Consider the following 20202-nt stretch of genomic DNA (forward strand, 5'->3'; position numbering starts at 1 on the left):
CTGTTGAGCACTTGAAATGAGACTGGTGGGACTGAGCAATGGAGTTTTGTTTGTTTTTTTGTTTTTATGGGGGGGGGGAGAGAGAGAGAGCAGGGGAGGGGCAGAAGGAGAGAAAGAATCTTAAGCAGGCTCCATGCTCAGTGAGGAGCCCCGCCACAGGACTTGATCTTACAATGGTGAGATCATGACGTGAGCTAAAATCAAGAGTCAGACGCTTAACCGTCTGAGCCACCTAGGTACCCCAAGCAACTGAGTTTTTGTTTTTAGGAAATTTTATTTAAATTTAATGTAGATGGCTACCTATAGCTCTTGACTGCCATAGTAGCTCTTCGTGGAGCCACATCACTGGAGATAGTTCCCTGGAAGGCAAGGCCTCAGTTTTGTGTAGAATGACAGGTGGGCCAAGGATTAAATGAAGATTGGAAGACCAGGATGATGAAGCAGATTTGGTCCAGGTATACAACAGGAGAAAACGGAGTCCAGACATGAGGGACATGAGAGGGAAAGACACAAAGAGAGAGTCCTTAATCTGTGATGTCGTTTGGAAACCCTTAACCTGGGGACATATTTTTTCCATGTAATATAAGGACCAGATTTGTACCAAAAAGAAAGAAAATCAGAACGGACCTTGTTATAAAGTTGGGTTGAGGGGAATTCCGTGACATGTTATTGCATTTTACTCTAAGTGTCCGACAATAAAAACAACCATTGTCTGAAGCAATCTTCCTGCACATGACATTCAGTTGCACATGGATTAAAGAAAAATTAAATGGGGTTGCTATGTTATTAAAAAAAAAAACAATGCTGCGTAAACTTGTGTGGCCGAGCACAATGAAATGCAGTTGACAGAAATGACATCAGATGAATAGAATGAACTTGTGAAGGCAAGGTCTAGCCACAGCAATGTGAACCCAGGGCAGGTTAAAGCCCAGCCTCTCTACAAGCTGCGTGATGGGCATGTCATGATGCTCTGCGTCCTGTAGGGTGTGTGGGGACCACCCTGAGGTGATGCCTGCTGAGCCTAAGTCCTTCCTGGTAGACATTAGTCGCCTACGAGTCAGGTTTCCATAGGCGGCTATTCTTGGAGAAGGCAGACTGATCTGTTTTGATCCCTTCCTGCTCACCTGGAGCCAAGGACACCTGGGCTTCCTCAGATTCAGTTAACTGTCTGGATTTGTACAGTCAGTGCTTGTGAAGGACATGCCATGTGCTTGGCATCCTGCTGGGCGTTGGGCATCCAGCAGGAAGAACAGAGAAGCACAAGTCTTGGTTCCTGGCCCTGTGGTTTGTCTGGGTCCATGGCCCTCAGCATTCCTCTCCCCCAACACCCAAGCCACTTGATGGTTACCCGTAGACTCACCTGTAGCGCAGGTGTAGAGATTAAGAGCTCATGGCCAGTACCTGGCATATATACATATGTATACATATGTGTATATATATAAAAGTAGCAAATGTATAGCAGAGAGAAGGAGGCATTAGAATGGGTGAAGCAGACCTGGGTAGAACCTGGGCCAGGCAGCTAGGAGGTGTGTGAATTTGGTGCTGAGCCTCACTCTTCCCATCTGCAAAGTGGGTTGATGGAACCTTACAGGGTTGTTGTGAGGATGCAGTTACATGTTATTTGCTAAGGACCTATTATGAAGCAGGTTTTCATGACTCCATGCTCTGGTGAGCATGAGAGTATGATTGCTATGAGGAAAGGATGGACCTGGGCAGGGGTCTTATGGGTTATGTGAATATATCTAGGGTGAGCAGCCAACTTCAAATCCAGCCTTGATTTGTGTTAGGTCTGGGTGCCATTAAAGCTGAACCACCGTGAGGAGCCCACCAAAACTTCCCAGTCCAGTTTTCCAGCAAATCTGCAGCCACTCGCATGACCAGTGGCCCCTGATGCCTCCTGTGGGGGCCTAGGGAGAATAGCATCTTAGACCATCAGCATGTCCTAAGATCGGTCTCTATGATCTATTCTTATTCTGTGATCAGTTTTTGGGTTCTCAGGCAGACACATCACGAGCTGGTGTCACTATCTGAATGCTGATGGAATTCTTAGGGCATTGAAGGGTCCCAGGGCATGGAAGAGAAAGAAAGCCATTCCTCAGCCAGGAAATCTCCAGCAAACATTTTCCGTGAGCACGCCCTTCCTGCCCCTCTCCCTCCCGGGTGACTCTTCCATCCAGTTTCTTTAGCAGACGAGGGTGTGGATGCCTTTGGGGAGAGCCCAATTCATTTCGGTAGAACAGAAGTGGTTTTGGAATAGGCCAACTGGAAAATAATGCCAGGCAGCTATGGCACTGTGGACACGGGCTTTGGGTCAGCGGACATGCCACAAGCTCATGTGGCCCTGAGCACGTGCCTGGACCTGCTCTTGCCTCTTTGTTGAGAAGCAGAAACATAATGGGCTCCAGGCTTGCTTCCTTCTGCCCCCTTTCCTCTCCAGCTGATGCTGGGTTTCTGTCGATCCAACATAGCCAGATGGGCCTTAGGGATGTTTATGAAGAGGCTTGGTCCCTTTTTGTGAATTCCTTGAATCTCTTCTGATTTCTAGCCTGTGTCTCTCTTGCCGTAATCACAATTCTTACCTCATGACCCAGTCTTTATCCTTGCTCTTTGGAGATGGTTTGAGCACCTTTTGTGTATCAGATATGTGGTCGTCATGGGAGATAGAGTAGGCCACAAGACATGCCTGGTCTCAGAACATCATTGTCTCAAGTGGGGGCAGAATCTAACTAGGCAGTTACATACCTGGAGTGCTAAGTGAAAGGTATATCTGAGCATGGGGTGCAGCATGGGGTCCTAAGGAAGCATTCTCTTTTTAAATTTTTTTAATGTTTATTTATTTTTTGAGAAAGAGTACAAGCGGGGGAGGTGCAGAGAGAGGGAGACACAGAATCTGAAGCAGGCTCCAGCCTCTGAGTTGTTAGCACAGAGCCTGATGTGAGGCTCAAACCCACGAGCCATGAGATCATGACCTGAGCCGAAGTCAGACACTTAACCAACTGAGCCACCCAGCCCCCCTCCCCCCCCCAACTAAGGAAGCATTCTAAGTCACTGTCAGAGATGGGGGGTCTAGGAAATTTTCCAAGGCAGGAAGGGGGTGAGGTCTCCAAAGTCGATGGGACCAGATGTGGCAGGGGAGCCAGGAAATGGATGGAGAGTGGATTCCCAGTGAGGAGAGCACGTACACAGTCTCAGCAGTGATCAGAAGTGGAAAAATTGAGGGTAGAAGAGGATAAAGTAAGTTTTGAGAGATGAAACTGGAAAGGAAAGAAGGAATTTTAGATAAATTAAGTACTTTTCACCAGAATTAAGTGAATTCTTTCCCTAGAATGTGATCACAGCTAAAAATGCATATGGCAGGTAAATTTTATATTGAATAAGTTCTTATGTTTTGAATTCTGAAGGGAAGAAGAACACACTATGATCATTTGGGCCTGGGATGCACTGGTTCTGGTGTACACCCAAGGTTGGCATCACGTAACCATATGGACACTAATGAATTTTCTACTTTGTCGTTCCAGCACTTCAGGGAGCATCTGGACAAACTGTTTGCCAAAGGAATTGGAATGCTGGATATAGCTCTGAATGAGGCCTTCAACATTCTCAGTGATGTAAGCTCCTCTTTGACTTGCCTTTCTTCTGTCCAGGAGAATAGATGGATTTTTTAAAAATTGTTCGATCATGGACCAGCAAATAATGCTAACAGTAGTTAGCTCCTGCTGTCATTGAGTGGCATCCATAGGTATCAGATGGGAGGGTGAGGCTGGCTATTTGGATCCTCTGGGGACCCAGGTCCAGCCAGTGAGGCTGAGCGGAGTGTAAAATGCCCTCTGATCAGGGCACTCACCCGCCATGCTTGTTGGCTCTGGGACCACCAGCACTTAAATACCTTCCAGTGCAGATTTTGCCTCAGAAACTTTCAGTTTCTTCATAGAGTAGACTCATCCCTCATTGTGTTTCATACTGAATCCCTGCTTGTGGTGATGGTTAGCAGAAGAAAAACTTTCTCTGTGCACTATGCTTAGGGAGTGCCGTACCCATCCCTGCCTTTCTTCCAGCCCCTTGGAGATTCCTAATACACAGTCACATAATCAAAGTTCCAGTAGGTACTACAGGAAAGAATGCCACTGAACCAACTGTTTCCCACACTTCTTGGAACAAGAATCAGTTTTTCAGGTAGCACCTGTTAACATTCCATGAAAAACTTTGGGGAGTGCTGGGCTGGGGGTTCTGCCCCTCCAATCCAAGTGTGTTAAGCTAGAAGAACATGTGACTTTTGTGTTCTTATTACTCTGGGAGAGTAGTAGGAAAATAATGGCAATCTTTATCAATGCAGGTTCTGTATCATTTATGTAACTAGTATGTGTTGTGTAATTTTTAATATCAAACACTGGGAATGCACCAGAGAACAGACTACACAAAGGGTTTGCCTTAATGGACTAGTGTAAAGGTTGGGTAATTATGGCCCGTGAGCCAAATCCAGCCTGCATCTTCTTTTGATAAATATTGTTTCATTGGAATGCATTCATGCTCACCTGACTACATACATTCTATGGCTATTTTTGCATTACAGCGGCAGAGTTGATTAGCCATAGAGACCATATGGTCTGTAAAACCTAAAATATTTACTGTGTGGACTTTGCAGAAGAAGTTTGCTGACCTCAAGTCTAATGGGAAAAGACAGATGAAGTGCCTATGGAGAGCCCCATTGTGCCAACATAGTAAGGACTTGCTGCTTTATACAGTGAGGTCAGGAAAGATCTCTCTGATTAGGTGACCTTGGTTGGAGTAGAGACCTTAAGGAAGTGAGGGAACAGTCACTTCAGAAGTTGCCAGCAAGAGGACAGAGTACAAAAGACCTGAGGCAGTGATGCTTGGCATAGTTACCATAAGAGACCAGTGTGAGGAGCAGAGCGGGGGAGAAAGAGAGTGCAAGGGAATGAGATCATGGAGGTAGCAGGGGCCAGACCCCATGGAGCCCTCCAGACTCTGGCGGGGGGAGGTGGACTTTGGCTCTTGCTCTGTGTGGGATGGAAAGTCACTGGAGTCTGAGCAGAGAATGACATGACCTGCTTGAGTTTTAACAGTATTTCTCTGGCTGCTGCATTGAGAAACAAAGACAATAGCTGGGAGCCATTAAATTATTTGGGTGATGCATAACTGGTGGCTTGGACCAGGGAGGTAGGTTAAGATGTTAAGAAGCAGAAAAATAGCAATCACTCTAGGTGTTTCAAACAGCAGGGATTTACTTCAGGGAATTGGTTGCATAGGGGATGGAAAAGCTCAGAAACCAGAGAGTGAAACCATCCTCAGATGGGCAGCAGCAGGAAGCAGCTCCTTTCTAGGGTAGGGGGGAAAACAGGAGCAAGGGACGCCATCAGAGCCTCCTCCTAGTGGCCATCTAGATGGGAATGGGGCCATGGAGGGCTGCCTGGGAAAAGCCAGAGTCACAGGGGGAGGCCTGTCCTGTGGCAGCTGGTACCTTGGAAGAGGTGCAGCTGTTGCCAGAAAGCACCCAGGCCCCCAGATCAGAAGAAAGGGAGAGATGGCTTAGAAAAGCGTTGGCTTATCTTCTAGTGTTCTTTGGATGAGCCTTGTCCAAACTCTTGGGGAGCCGGGAAAGTGTGGAATGCAGGGAAAGTCACGGGGCGGAACTGAGGGCAAACAAGCCCTAAACGGAGCAGCAGTTACGTTAAGCTGTTGCAGGAGCTGGGAGACCAGCCAGGGGCCCAGAAGCCCCTCTGCACCGAGTCTTCAGGCCGCTCGGTGGGGCCCCGGGTGTGGGTTTGCATAGGATCACCCACCCAACATCACACGGCTCATCCTGGTGCTCAGTTGTGCCCAGCTCAAAAACTGGAATCTTTCTCACTCAGCTACACTAGCCTCTCAAGCCCTAATTCTAGACTTTCTTTTACCAATAATATCTACTGGCACACAGAAGGCCATTGAGATTTCGGTCCTGAGCCTGTGCTGGGACTGCAGAGGAAGGAGAGATAAGGAGGGAAGGTGCCACATAATCGCCCTCGGCTCTTCCCTCCCACCTGCCTGCACGAGACTGCTGACTGCAGATAATTCACATGTGTGTAAGGCTCAGTGTTTGGGACAGCACAGCCCTCTTCACAGCTTACTAATAATTTGCAAACGTAGCTGGTCAGAGCAGGGGGCCAAGCTACATCTTTAAATTCTGATTTGAACCCTGTATAGGCACCGTCTCAGGGCTTGGAGATGCCAAGCTCTGCATATTTGGCAGGCTCTTTCTAGAAAGTCATATTGAAAGGATTTGTCACAATTATAAAATTGATTCTCTTTTTATCTCAAAAGCCTAGTGTCTAGAGCAGCGGGAGGCACTCCGAACTTGTGAATCCCTTGTTTGGAAATGTGTCCTGCTGCGAATTTCTGTTTTCTGGCTCTTTGGCAGAAGTGGTGAAGGAGCAGGAGTTAGGGAATGCTTGTCATGTGAAGTTTGTGGCCTCTGGAGTCAGGCAGGTTGGGCTGAGAAGCCTGACTTGGTCAGAGCTTGCTGTGAAGAAGCCTTGAGAAAACTCTGCTTTGCCTCACCTTTATCATCCTCATCTGTAAAATGGGGATAGGAATAGACCCATAACTTGTGAAGCCCAGTGCAAAATGAAAATACTCAGAAAAGGGGCATCTGGGTGGCTCAGTCAGTTAAGCATTGGACTTCAACTCAGGTCATGATCTCACAGTTCGTGGGTTCAAGCCCCGCGTCTGGCTCTGTGCTGACAGCTCAGAGCCTGGAGCCTGCTTCAGGTTCTGTGTGTATCTCTCTCTCTGCCCCTCCCCCACTCACTCTCTGTCTTTCTCTCAAAAATAAATAAACATTTTTAAAAAATTAAAAATACTCAGAAAAAATGAAAATGAAAATGTTCAGAAGTCATTAAGAATCTTAAGAGAGTGACAGCAGAGGGTTGCCCCGAGTGTGGGCCCTGTACTGCTGTGCACATGATATACCCATGAAGCTGGCCCTGGTGGACCAGGGTTGAGGATTCAGCACAATGAAGCAGTACCTGCCTCCCTTCCAGCAGGGCTGGGGTGGCTGGGAAGTGTCATGTCTATGACCATGGAGTCACTGGGCAACCTCAACTCTTGCCAGGCTGCCTGTGGCTTCTAGAGGCAGCCGGAGCTCTTGATGCTTTGGTCTTACTTCCTGCCCACGTCCTTGGGAATGTCCACTTCCCTTTATCTTCCCTTCTTTCCTTTCTCTTGCCCTGGTAACTTCTCTCTCCCCACCCTGTCCACTTAACCAGTTTTGTTCCCAAACACTTCCAAGCCAGTGTTTCCCACTGCATGCCCAGCCGATGCTGGTCTGCCAGGATACTCTACCCCAGGTGTTGTTGAGGTGGGGAGATGCCATCCTCCTGTCCCAGAGACTCACAACACACCTGTGCATATTCAAGGTCTTCAAAGTCCTCCAGGGAACAGACCTTTTAAAAATGTATTTATACCAGTTCTCAAACTTACTGACTCAAGAACTCTTTATATCATATCAGAACCTCAGGGTTAGAATCTTATAGAAGTCACAGCTCACCAAGTACACCTTCAGGCATAATGTGTCTTATACTCCAGCAGGGTCTATTAACCTCCCAGCATCTCTCAGGTCCAGAAAAATCACCAACACACAGTGGATTTCTTTCCTTCATTCACATAAGTATTTGTGGACCAGGGAAATCTTCCACACATCTGTGTTCTGCCTTCACCCGTAAAAACCCTCTGGGGTCTGGCCAGTTAGAAAACCTAATGGGTCCAGTGTAAATTCTGGATATCAAGAAATGGAAGGACCAGAAATGTTACAAAATGTCCCTGATAAGAGATTGTTGACGGTTGGCACCATATTTTGAGTGCACATTTATCTCAGAGAGAGAAACATTTCCATCCTGTCTCTAGCCGCTAGGCTTTTAAATAGCCAAACATTTTGAAAAACACAGAGCTGGTTAATCTCCCATGAAAGTGAAGCTTTCTTTCGCTGTTTTCCACTTCATCAGTATGACCTTTAAGTGATGTAATTCTCTCCCGTGCATGATGCCTGCCCTTGCAAGCCAATAGGAACAAAGAGTTATTTCTCAGTTACACAGACACACATTCTGTGTGCGTTTGTCTTTGTGTCCGTCTCTCTCCCTCACACATGTGCGCTCACGCGCGCACACACACACACACACACACACACACACACACACACACACTTGAAATTGTGATTGTGACCGGGGCTCAGAGTGGTTCAGGGGTTACTAGATGAAATCAATTCTGTTTTGCAATTACCTGCATTTCAGTGTCAGTATTTGCTCGGGTGACTTAAAGGCTTGCAGTTGTTGCACAAAGGACTTTGAAAGGAGCATTCAAATAAACTTCTAAGACTCTTCCAGCTATTGATCTCTGCTGCATTCATTAGTTTCTGTAAGAACACAGAGCCAGTTTGCTACAGTAGTTAGCATCTACCTTGTCATGTGACACCCGCAATTATCGTTTTTGGCGATGAATATGATCTTTGCAGTGATTACCTTTTAAAAATTTTTCTTAGCCAATTAAATAAAATTCGGTGACATTTCAAAGGCTGTTAATCACAACCAAATGCTCTAAATGTCAGGATGCATTGAAATTTTCGCTGCTAACTGATGAATCACTGAGCTAATTGTAGTTCCTCATCAGGCCCTTGTCATTGTTATTATTATGGAAAACACTTTCATCACTCCCGCTATTCAAAAAAAAAGTTCTAGACAAATATGCAGAGAAGAGATATTACTCATCAAAGCATTTGAAGTTAATTGCATTCTTCAAAACTCTCCAACTGCAGATTGCTGCAGAGAATACCAGGGGCTCAGCCAGAGAGGAAAGTGATGTTTTTAAATAAACAGCTCAGGGCAGCCCTGTCTTCCAGTCTGCATCATTCAGATATCTTCATTTCCCACTCTTTTTTGCCTTTTGTTTGGGAGAGTTTTTTTCCAGGATGTTTTCGAATGAGTTGCATGAACAACAGGCCCAGGGTGAACTCCAGCCCTCTTTGAACTGAAGCATAGATCACCTTTATTCAGTGGTCCGCTGCCGGCTTTATTCAGTGATTTGAAGACAATGTTGAATGCAGGCTCCCCAAAACATTTCCAGAACAACTTGTTGATAGGGCAAGACTGCAGAGATGTTTCTTCTTACTGCAGTAAGGAAGAAAATGCACTATGACCATAGAATGTTAGTAATGTCCCAAAGTGGAAGGGACAAAGTCATGTACTGGAGACTATGAAGTCTGGTTGAATGTGAGTCTTTCAGAGTAGAGGGGAAGGAAGAGGCTTGGTTAAGACTGGGTGAGAATCCTAATATTCTAGTTTAGACTTGGTGGATGCAGCAGAGAGAAGATTTTGAGGTTAGTGTTTTCCCCAAGAGTCTTAGGGTACAAATTGTCCTGTGACAGTTTCTACTGAGGAGTTGATGGGCCTTTCAAGACGTTCCTGGAATAAGCAAAAAAGTTATTTGCAATTTTTATCTTCCTGAGCAAGAGAGCTCTGGAATAGTTAGTTATATTGATAAAGACAATAGAACCATAGCTATGTGTGATGGCTTTAGTTCCCAAGTATTAGTACCTACCTGAGAATTTCTATGATATTCCATCATGGGCCATGTATGCTCATTAATTCAAGGGCATTGGTCTGGTCTGAGTTGCAGGAGTGGCTGCCAGGGCCAGGACTAAAGTGAACCTAAGGCACAAAATTTGAGGAGCACTCACTCACTCTCAGAGTGGAGGACCTGATGACTGTCATGTGGCCCTAGAATTCTGGAAAGAGTGGAGGGAGGAAGAAGCAGGTGAAGGAGATGAGTGCTTATGGAGCCTTGCCATGTATCTCCATCTCCTCAAGGACCTTCATCTCTTTATTGGGAGGCCATAGAGTATGCTGAATCTGGGAGTAGGTTCTGGAGCTGGAGTGCCTGGATTTATATCCTGGCCACTACAGAGGGTAGCTGTGTGACCTTGGGCAAGTTAACTCATCTCTCAATTTCCCTACCTGTAAAGTGGTGATAATGATAGTACCTACCTCAGAGGCTAGTCAAGATTAAGTAAGTTAATACTTGTTGCCTGCCATATAATGAACATTTAACCTGCATTGTAACAACGCATGGTAGTCTCATTTTATAAATGAAGAAAAGGATACTCTGATATGAGAACTTACTGCAGGCACATGGCTTGTGGTGCTGGGATGGAATTAAGTGCTTTTCACTATACTATGGCAGTCCATGTATGTTTTAGGTGGCTTTGCTCTATCCCAATATGGCCCCAAGAAATTCTTTCTGCCCATCTTTCCTTCCTTCCTTCCTTCCTTCTCTTCCCTCCTTCTTTCCCTCCTTCCTCCCCTCCCATTTCCCTCACTCCTTTCCTTCCTTTGATCCTTCCATCCATCCCTCTCCATCCATCCATCCTTCCCTCCATCCTTCTATCCATCCATCTATCCATCTCCAACCCTCCCTTCATCTCTCCATCCATCCATCCCTTCCTCCCTCCATCCATCCATCTATCCATTCATTCATCCCTCCCTACATCCATTCTTCTATCCATCCATCATCCTTCTATCCATCCCTCCTTTCATTCATCCTTCTATCCATTTATTCATCCAGCTAGTTATAGTTTTCTCTAGTCACAACTTCAGTCTCCACATGAGAATTCTAAGTGCACAGAGACTAGACATTAAACATTCAACTTGAGTGTTTTATTAGCTCTCTGGCTCACCAGGAACCAGCAGCAAATCTAAGACCAGTCTCCATCCTTCCCCAGTGCCATGGTCAACAGATCAAACATGCCCACTCAGTGCCTTTGCACATGCTCTTTGCCCTCTTTGAGACGCCCCCCCCCCCCATAGGTACTCTCCCCTCCAGGTGTTACTCATACATCACCTTCTTGGTGAGGTCTTCCCTATTTTTTCTAAAGCTGCCCCCTCCCCATTTCCTGTCCCCTCACTTTGCTTTCTTTTCTCTTTTTTGGTTTCTTAGCATTGCTGTTATCACACAACATACAACAAAATTTACTTTTTACTTTGTTTTTATATGTCTCCCCACATAGAATACAAACTACACAAGGGAGGGGATTTTTATATGTTTCAGCCCCAGCTCTGTGTGGGCACTAGTAAATAATTTAGAATTAATGAATACATTTCACCAACTATAATGGTGGGAGTTTTCACTATTGAAAATTAAAGACTTTTTGTATATTTTCATGCCTCGGCATTGTCACGGAATTATAGGGTATTTAACAGACATGGTGTTGCTTTGAATTGTAGCATTAATAGCAATCATTAAGGTTAAGGGAGTTCTTCAACCCTGATTCAAGGAAAGGACACTAAGCTCTGGTAACCAGTCTGGTCACCCTATCTACCACTCACAAAGACTGGGAGCTTTTAAAATGCCATGTAAAACTGAAAGTTGAAGAAATTTAGGGTCTTACACACCAGTGGGCATAACCTTGGAATTTCAGCCTGCTATACATAATATGTTAATAAACTAATATGTGACAAAATAAATATGTAATAAACTAACATGTAATGTTACCTGCTAACAAATACATATTTAAAGTTTTTTTAAGTTTATTTATTTATTTTTGAGAAAGTGAGAGAGAAAGAGTGTGAGCGGGGGAGGGGCAGAGAGAGAGGGAGATACAGAATCTGAAGCAGGCTCCAGGCTCCGAGCTGTAAGCACACAGCCTGACGCAGGGCTTGAACCCATAAACCGTGAGATCATGACCTGAGCTGAAGTCGGATGCTCAACCGACTGAGCCACCCAGGAACCCCTAACAAATACGTATTTAAAACGAACCCTAACAAAAGGATGCCTAGGCTTCTAGTTTGAATTGGCCTGTTTCTGACTTTATGTGTCCAAAACCTCCTTGATTTTACTGTATAGTGCAGTCTGTACCCATCAAACCAGATTCATTTAGGTTTTAAAAGAGATGTTGCCTGCCACTTATGCTCTGCCCATGTCAAGTGTTCCTAAAGAGTGACTGTGCCAGTGCCTTTGGGGCTTGTATCATGAGGCAGTATCTGTGCTTGAAGGTAAGAGAGGTTATGTGTCCTTGAACCTCACTTCCCACCCTGCGTGTGTTTTTCAGAAATCCTCTCTGCCATCTGAATTTAGTTCCAGTTTGTCAAAGCAAATATGGTGAATGCGTGGGGAGAAGCTTATGGTGTAGGTTGTGTTTTGGTGAAGTAGAATGAGCTCTTGTTTTGAGAGGCTTCCCAAACCCAAGCCCTCATGCCTCTGAAGTCTCACAGATGTACAGAACTCTGGTGTGTTTTTTAGTCTGAACTTCTTTCTTCCACAGTTCAACCATACTGGGCAAGGCAGCGTCTGCAGCCAGGCCATCATGCTCATCACCGATGGGGCAGTGGACACCTATGACACTATCTTTGCAAAGTACAACTGGCCAGATCGGAAGGTGAGTTGGTGCTGATGCCATGCAGCGTGGTCCATGGAGAATCTGTGTTGTGCTGTAACCCCCAGGTTGTCCAGGGGTAGGTGCCCCATCTGGACTGAATCTCATAAAGACTACTGTTTCTCAGGCTTGTAGTTTTTGGTTGACCAAGCCAAATACTATAGCTTTCCTTGTTTTCAAAATGACACTTTTTTGGAGGAGAGAAGAAACCTGTAAAGATACATTCAGCTTGTTCAGTGAAAAGACTCACTGTGAAGCGTGCTTTGTCCATAGTGGGCAGCACCTTTGTTTTCCATGGACCCAGAGCTGCTTGGTGAGTCCTGCATCTATAGATGGTGAAGTTGGCCATGGCGGCCACCCAGTCCTCTCTTGTGTGTTTCTGTATTTCTCTAGCTCCTCGTTCACCACCCTCATTACCCTCATTACCACCCAGAAGCTTCTCTCCATCTCCCAGGGCTGTTCCCCATCCTTGTCAAAGCTTGTACACTGTTCTAATTACTTCTTTGCTTTCCAAGTTGACGTTTATTTATCTGCTGAACCCATATGTTAGGGTGTCCATGATGGATGTTAATGTTTTTGGTGTGTCTGAGTGCCAAAACCCAGAGATTCCTCAAGTTGTTAGCCAGTTTGAATTCCCCGGGGAGATCTTTTAAATTCTGGATACTTGTACTCTATCCCATGCCTACAGAATCAAGATTTCTAAGGATGTAGTGTGGTAATCCATGTTTTTAGTAAGTTCCTCTAGTGGGCACCAATCAGCAGATTAGCAGTTGGTGGTCTCTATCTCACCTGAATGGTGGGATTTTCACAGGAAAAAGGCCAGTCAGAGAAGGTGCTATCCCAGGGGTATCACAGAGGCACTGTCCTGTCCCATGAGCCAGTGGCATTACTCTGTCTCTATAAGTGCGTAAGACCATTCAGACCAAGTCTGTCCTACTTTACATATTTTGTGTATTTAATTTCCTGGAACCAAACTAACCACACACACTTGGCAAAAAGAAAGAGAAGACAAATGACTGCTGTGTCTTCAGCTGTATCCAGAGAGTGTGTGCCATTGAGGGAGCGTGACATGTCAAGGTGTCATCCCATGTTCCCTTAGTCATTCTTGGTCCCCACATTGCTCTGATAACACTGACATCTCACCTCACTAAGTGTGCATCTGTATTTTAAAGATATATATGTTTTGAACAACATGGTCCCTAAATGGATGCCAACTGCTTCTCCTGGTGCTCAACCTTAGAAAGAGCCATCACTTCTGAAGCTGGAGGAAACGTTTGCTGTGCTGGGCTTTCTCAGGGGATGTGGGACTGTGATATGGCTTAAGGGATGCCCAGGGATAAATGTGGCTGATTGCAGCTCCCACAATAAGCACTACCTTAGAACCTAGCCCTTGTATAAGATGGCAGTTCACTGTTGGACAAGGAGATTTTAGATGTAGGATTTCAGGTGAGGGTTTTTAGGGACAGGTGGAGGCCACAGGTAATTCCTTGATAGATGTAGTCATGTGAAGGGAAGAACGTGCTGGATACATGTGCACCCCTGGAGCATACAGCACGATGCTGGGCATGTGGCCGGTACCTAATGCACAATCCTAAGGTGTGGCTGAGTGACCGAGGGGCCCGGCAGGGTGGGAGGCCACAGTGCTAGTAAACATGGGTAGGGCCACAGACATTTTGCAGTCATGTGGAATGTTTGCAGGTGCCGTGACGTTTCATAACATGTTGAAGGGTATTTTGACTTATTTGGGACCATCGTACATAAGAAAGTGAGAGGGTCTTTTCATAAGCAGCTTCATTAAGACCAAATGTGTTATCAGACAAGTCTCACATACTGAATTCTCTGAATCTGTCCCATTTGGTGATACTTGATGGATAGCAGTTGCTCAATAATATTGGTATTTGAATATCCTTACTTGTGAGGAGAGGCATAGAATGAGGGCTTCAAAGTCACAGTTCTTCAGACAAAACACAAATGTCAACATATCTTGCCAAAGATACAATACTGACTTTCAACCAGGTGCTTTTTTGGATTAATTGGAACCAGGATTCTGGAAGTTTCAACATTACATAAAGGAGCTTCATTGACTTATAAAGTATTATCAAGCAGAAGCAGATTTGACTTTTGTAACAAGAGAGTCTTCTTTTTAAAAAAAAAATTTTATTTATTTATTAGAGTGGACATATGAGCACATGCGAGTGGAGGAGAGGCAGAGAGAGGGAGGGAGAGAGAGAATCCCAAGCAGGCTCAGCACTGTTAGCGCAGAGCCTGACTCGGGGCTCAGTCTCACAAACTGCGAGATCATGACCTGAGCCCAAATCGAGAGTTAGATGCTTAACCAACTGACCTACTCAGGTACCCCCAGTCTTTTTCTGTGATTAGAAGTTCATAGCAGGGTTCCATCTCTCCTGCTGCATTCTGGAGAGTTTTATGGTGTTCACATATATACACATACACATTCTCTTCTTGACGATTTGTCTGTGAAGTTGAGTGCAGTAAGTTTGCATGGATCCCAGTGTGATTTAGCATTGTGTTAAAGTGAGGAGATGTGCAGTGTCTAAGCAGTCCTCTTTCTCTGTTATTCTGAACATGAGATATTTAGCAGAGGACTCTGTCATGCCATAGTGGACAGTCTTCAAGATCGTAGATACAGGAATTGTGTTCAGGAGAGAGGAAAATGATCTTTTTTTTCTCAATATATGAAATTTATTGTCAAATTGGTTTCCATACAACACCCAGTGCTCATCCCAAAAGGTGCCCTCCTCAATACCCATCACCCACCCTCCCCTCCCTCTCACCCCCCATCAACCCTCAGTTTGTTCTCAGTTTTTAAGAGTCTCTTATGCTTTGGCTCTCTCCCACTCTAACCTCTTTTTTTTTTCTTCCCCTCCCCCATGGTCTTCTGTTAAGTTTCTCAGGATCCACATAAAAGTGAAAACATATGGTATCTGTCTTTCTCTGTATGGCTTATTTCACTTAGCATAACACTCTCTAGTTCCATCCACGTTGCTACAAAGGGCCATATTTCATTCTTTCTCATTGCCACATAGTACTCCATTGTGTATATAAACCACAATTTCTTTATCCATTCATCAGTTGATGGACATTTAGGCTCTTTCCATAATTTGGCTATTGTTGAGAGTGCTGCTATACATTGGGGTACAAGTGCCCCTATGCATCAGCACTCCTGTATCCCCTGGGTAAATTCCTAGCAGTGCTACTGCTGGGTCATAGGGTAGGTCTATTTTTAATTTTTTGAGGAACCTCCATGCTGTTTTCCAGAGTGGCTGCACCAGTTTGGATTCCCACCAACAGTGCAAGAGGGTTCCCGTTTCTCCACATCCTCTCCAGCATCTATAGTCTCCTGGTTTGTTCATTTTGGCCACTCTGACTGGCATGAGGTGATATCTGAGTGTGGTTTTGGTTTGTATTTCCCTGATGAGGAGCGATGTTGAGCATCTTTTCATGTGCCTGTTGGCCATATGGATGTCTTCTTTAGAAAAGTGTCTATTCATGTTTTCTGCCTGTTTCTTCACTGGATTATTTGTTTTTCGGGTGTGGAGTTTGGTGAGTTCTTTATAGATTTTGGATACTAGCCCTTTGTCTGATATGTCATTTGCAAATATCTTTTCCCATTCTGTTGGTTGCCTTTTAGTTTTGTTGGTTGTTTCCTTTGCTGTGCAGAAGCTTTTTATCTTCATGAGGTCCCAGTAGTTCATTTTTGCTTTTAATTCCTGTGCCTTTGGGGATGTGTCAAGTAAGAAATTGCTATGACTGAGGTCAGAGAGGTTTTTTCCTGCTTTCTCCTGTAGGGTTTTGATGGTTTCCTGTCTCACATTCAGGTCCTTAATCCATTTTGAGTTTATTTTTGTGAGTGGTGTAAGAAAGTGGTCTAGTTTCAACCTTCTGCATGTTGCTGTCCAGTTCTCCCAGCACCATTTGTTAAAGAGACTGTCTTTTTTCCATTGGATGTTCTTTCCTGCTTTGTCAAAGATGAGTTGGCCATACTTTTGTGGGTCTAGTTCTGGGGTTTCTATTCTATTCCATTGGTCTATGTGTCTGTTTTTGTGCCAATACCATGCTGTCGATGATTACAGCTTTGTAGTAGAGGCTAAAGTCTGGGATTGTGATACCTCCTGCTTTGGTCTTCTTCAAAATTACTTTGGCTATTTGGGGCCTTTTGTGGTTCCATATGAATTTTAGGATTGCTTGTTCTAGCTTCGAGAAGAATGCTGGTGCAATTTTGATTGGGATTGAATTGAATGTGTAGATAGCTTTGGGTAGTATTGACATTTTGACAATATTCTTCCAATCCATGAGCACGGAATGTTTTTCCATTTCTTTATATCTTCTTCAATTTCCTTCATAAGCTTTCTATAGTTTTCAGCATACAAATCTTTTACATCTTTGGTTAGATTTATCCCTAGGTATTTTATGCTTCTTGGTGCAGTTGTGAATGGGATCAGTTTCTTTGTCTTTCTGTTGCTTCATTATTAGTGTATAAGAATGCAACTGATTTCTGTACATTGATTTTGTATCCTGCAACTTTGCTAAATTCATGTATCAGTTCTAGCAGACTTTCGGTGGAGTCTGTCAGATTTTCCATGTATAATATCATGTCATCTGCAAAAAGTGAAAGCTTAACTTCATTTTTGCCAATTTTGATGCCTTTGATTTCCTTTTGTTGTCTGATTGCTGATGCTAGAACTTCCAACACTATGTTAAAAAACAGCGGTGAGAGTGGACATCCCTCTCGTGTTCCTGATCTCAGGGAAAAAGCTCTCAGTTTTTTTCCCATTGAGGATGATGTTAGCTGTGGGCTTTTCATAAATGGCTTTTATGATGTTTAAGTATATTCCTTCTATCCCGACTTTCTCGAGGGTTTCTATTAAGAAGGTTGCTGAATTTTGTCAAATGCCTTTTCTGCATCGATTGACAGGATCATATGGTTCTTTTCTTTTATTAATGTGATGTATCACGTTGATTGATTTGCGAATGTTGAACCAGCCCTGCATCCCAGGAATGAATCCCACTTGATCATGGTGAATAATTCTTTTTATATGCTGTTGAATTGATTTGCTAGTATCTTATTGAGAATTTTTGCATCCATATTCATCAGGGATATTGGCCTGTAGTTCTCTTTTTTTACTGGGTCTCTGTCTGGTTTAGGAATCAAAGTAATACTGGCTTCATAGAATGAATCTGGAAGTTTTCCTTCCCTTTCTGTTTTTTGGAATAGCTTGAGAAAGATAGGTATTATCTCTGCTTTAAATATCTGGTAGAACTCCCCTGGGAAGCCATCTGGTCCTGGACTCTTATTTGTTGGGAGATTTTGATAACTGATTCAATTTCTTCACTGGTTATGGGTCTGTTCAAGCTTTCTATTTCCTCCTGATGGAGTTTTGGAAGCATGTGGGTGTTTAGAAATTTGTCCATTTCTTCCAGGTTGTCCAGTTTGTTGGCATATAATTTTTCATAGTATTCCCTGATAATTGCTTGTATCTCTGAGGGATTGGTTGTAATAATTCCATTTTCATTCATGATTTTATCTATTTGGGTCATCTCCCTTTTGTTTTTGAGAAGCCTGGCTAGAGGTTTATCAATTTTGTTTATTTTTTCAAAAAACCAACTCTTGATTTCGTTGATCTGCTCTACAGTTTTTTTAGATTCTATATTGTTTATTTCTGCTCTGATCTTTATTATTTCTCTTCTTCTGCTGGGTTTAGGCTGCCTTTGCTGTTCTGCTTCTATTTCCTTTAGGTGTGCTGTTAGATTTTGTATTTGGGATTTTTCTTGTTTCTTGAGATAGGCCTGGATTGCAATGTATTTTCCTCTCAGGACTGCCTTCGCTGCATCCCAAAGCGTTTGGATTGTTGTATTTTCATTTTCGTTTGTTTCCATATATTTTTTAATTTCTTCTCTAATTGCCTGGTTGACCCATTCATTCTTTAGTAGGGTGTTCTTTAACCTCCATGCTTTTGGAGGTTTTCCAGACTTTTTCCTGTGGTTGATTTCAAGCTTCATAGCATTGTGGTCTGAAAGTATGCATGGTATGATCTCAATTCTTGTATACTTATGAAGGGCTATTTTGTGACCCAGTATGTGATCTATCTTGGAGAATGTTCCGTGTGCACTTGAGAAGAAAATATATTCTGTTGCTTTGGGATGCAGAGTTCTAAATATATCTGTCAAGTCCATCTGATCCAATGTATCATTCAGGGTCCTTGTTTCTTTATTGACCGTGTGTCTAGATGATCTATCCATTTCTGTAAGTGGAGTGTTAAAGTCCCCTGCATTTACCACATTGTTATCAATAAGGTTAATTATGTGTGTGAGTAATTGTTTTATATATTTGGGGGCTCCCCTATTCGGTGCATAGACATTTATAATTGTTAGCTCTTTCTGATGAATAGACCCTGTAATTATTATATAATGCCCTTCTTCATCTCTTGTTACAGCCTTCAATTTAAAGTCTAGTTTGTCTGATATAAGTATGGCTACTCCAGCTTTCTTTTGACTTCCAGTAGCATGATAAATAGTTCTCCATCCCCTCACTTTCAACCTGAAGGTGTCTTCAGGTCTAAAATGAGTCTCTTGTAGACAGCAAACAGATGGGTCTTGTTTTTTTATCCATTCTGATACCCAATGTCTTTTGCTTGGCACATTTAGTCCATTTACATTCAGTGTTATTATAGAAAGATATGGGTTTAGAGTCATTGTGATGTCTGTAGGTTTCATGCTTGTAGCGATGTCTCTGGTACTTTGTCTCACAGGATCCCCCTTGTAGGATCTCTTGTAGGGCTGGTTTAGTGGTGACGAATTCCTTCAGTTTTTGTTTGTTTGGGAAGACCTTTATCTCTCCTTCTATTCTAAATGACAGACTTGCTGGATAAAGGATTCTCGGCTGCATATTTTTTCTCTTCATCACATTGAAGATTTCCTGCCATTCCTTTCTGGTCTGCCAAGTTTCAGTAGAGAGATCCGTCACAAGTCTTATCTGTCTCCCTTTATATGTTAGAGCACGTTTATCCCTAGCTGCTTTCAGAATTTTCTCTTTATCCTTGTATTTTGCCAGTTTCACTATGATATGTTGTGCAGAAGATCGATTCAAGTTACGTACGTCTGAAGGGAGTTCTCTGTGCCTGTTGGATTTCAATGCCTTTTTCCTTCCCCAGGTCAGGGAAGCTCTCAGCTATTATTTCTTCAAGTACACCTTCAGCACCTTTCCCTCTCTCTTCCTCCTCTGGAATACCAATTATGCGTATATTATTTCTCTTTAGTGCATCACTTATTTCTCTAATTTTCCCCTCATAGTCCTGGATTTTTTTATCTCTCTTTTTCTCAGCCTCCTCTTTTTCCATAATTTTATCTTCTAGTTCACCTATTCTCTCCTCTGCCTCTTCAATCCGAGCTGTGGTCATCTCCATTTTATTTTGCAGCTCATTAATAGCTCCTCCTGGCTGTTCCTTAGTCCCTTGATCTCTATAGCAATAGATTCTCTGCTATCCTTTATACTGTTTTCAAGCCCAGCGATTAATTTTATGACTATTATTCTAAATTCACTTTCTGTTATATTGTTTAAATCATTTTTGATCAGTTCGTTAGCTGTCGTTATTTCCTGGAGGTTTTTTTGAGGGGAATTCTTCCGTTTCATCATTTTGGATAGTCCCTGGAGTGGTGTGGAACTGCAGGGCACTTCCCCTGTGCTGTCTTGAATAACTTGCGTTGGTGGGCAGGGCCGCAGTCAGACCTGATGTCTGCCCCCAGCCCACCGCTGGGGCCACAGTCAG

At 43.7% G+C, this 20202-nt stretch overlaps 1 protein-coding gene across 1 annotated transcript in view; it reads left to right on the forward strand.

Annotated features, from left to right (window-relative positions):
- Positions 1 to 20202, forward strand: part of CACNA2D3 (calcium voltage-gated channel auxiliary subunit alpha2delta 3) — an 860086-nt gene that overhangs the window by 451769 nt on the left and 388115 nt on the right. The window contains exons 10-11 of the mRNA XM_078442942.2: positions 3519 to 3608; positions 12305 to 12418. Coding sequence (XP_078299068.1) covers positions 3519 to 3608; positions 12305 to 12418 — 204 coding nt within the window. The remainder of the gene's footprint in view (positions 1 to 3518; positions 3609 to 12304; positions 12419 to 20202) is intronic.

Source organism: Panthera onca, chromosome A2, assembly GCF_046562875.1.
Source record: "Panthera onca isolate mPanOnc1 chromosome A2, mPanOnc1 haplotype 2, whole genome shotgun sequence".
NCBI classification, from domain to species: Eukaryota; Metazoa; Chordata; class Mammalia; order Carnivora; family Felidae; genus Panthera; species Panthera onca.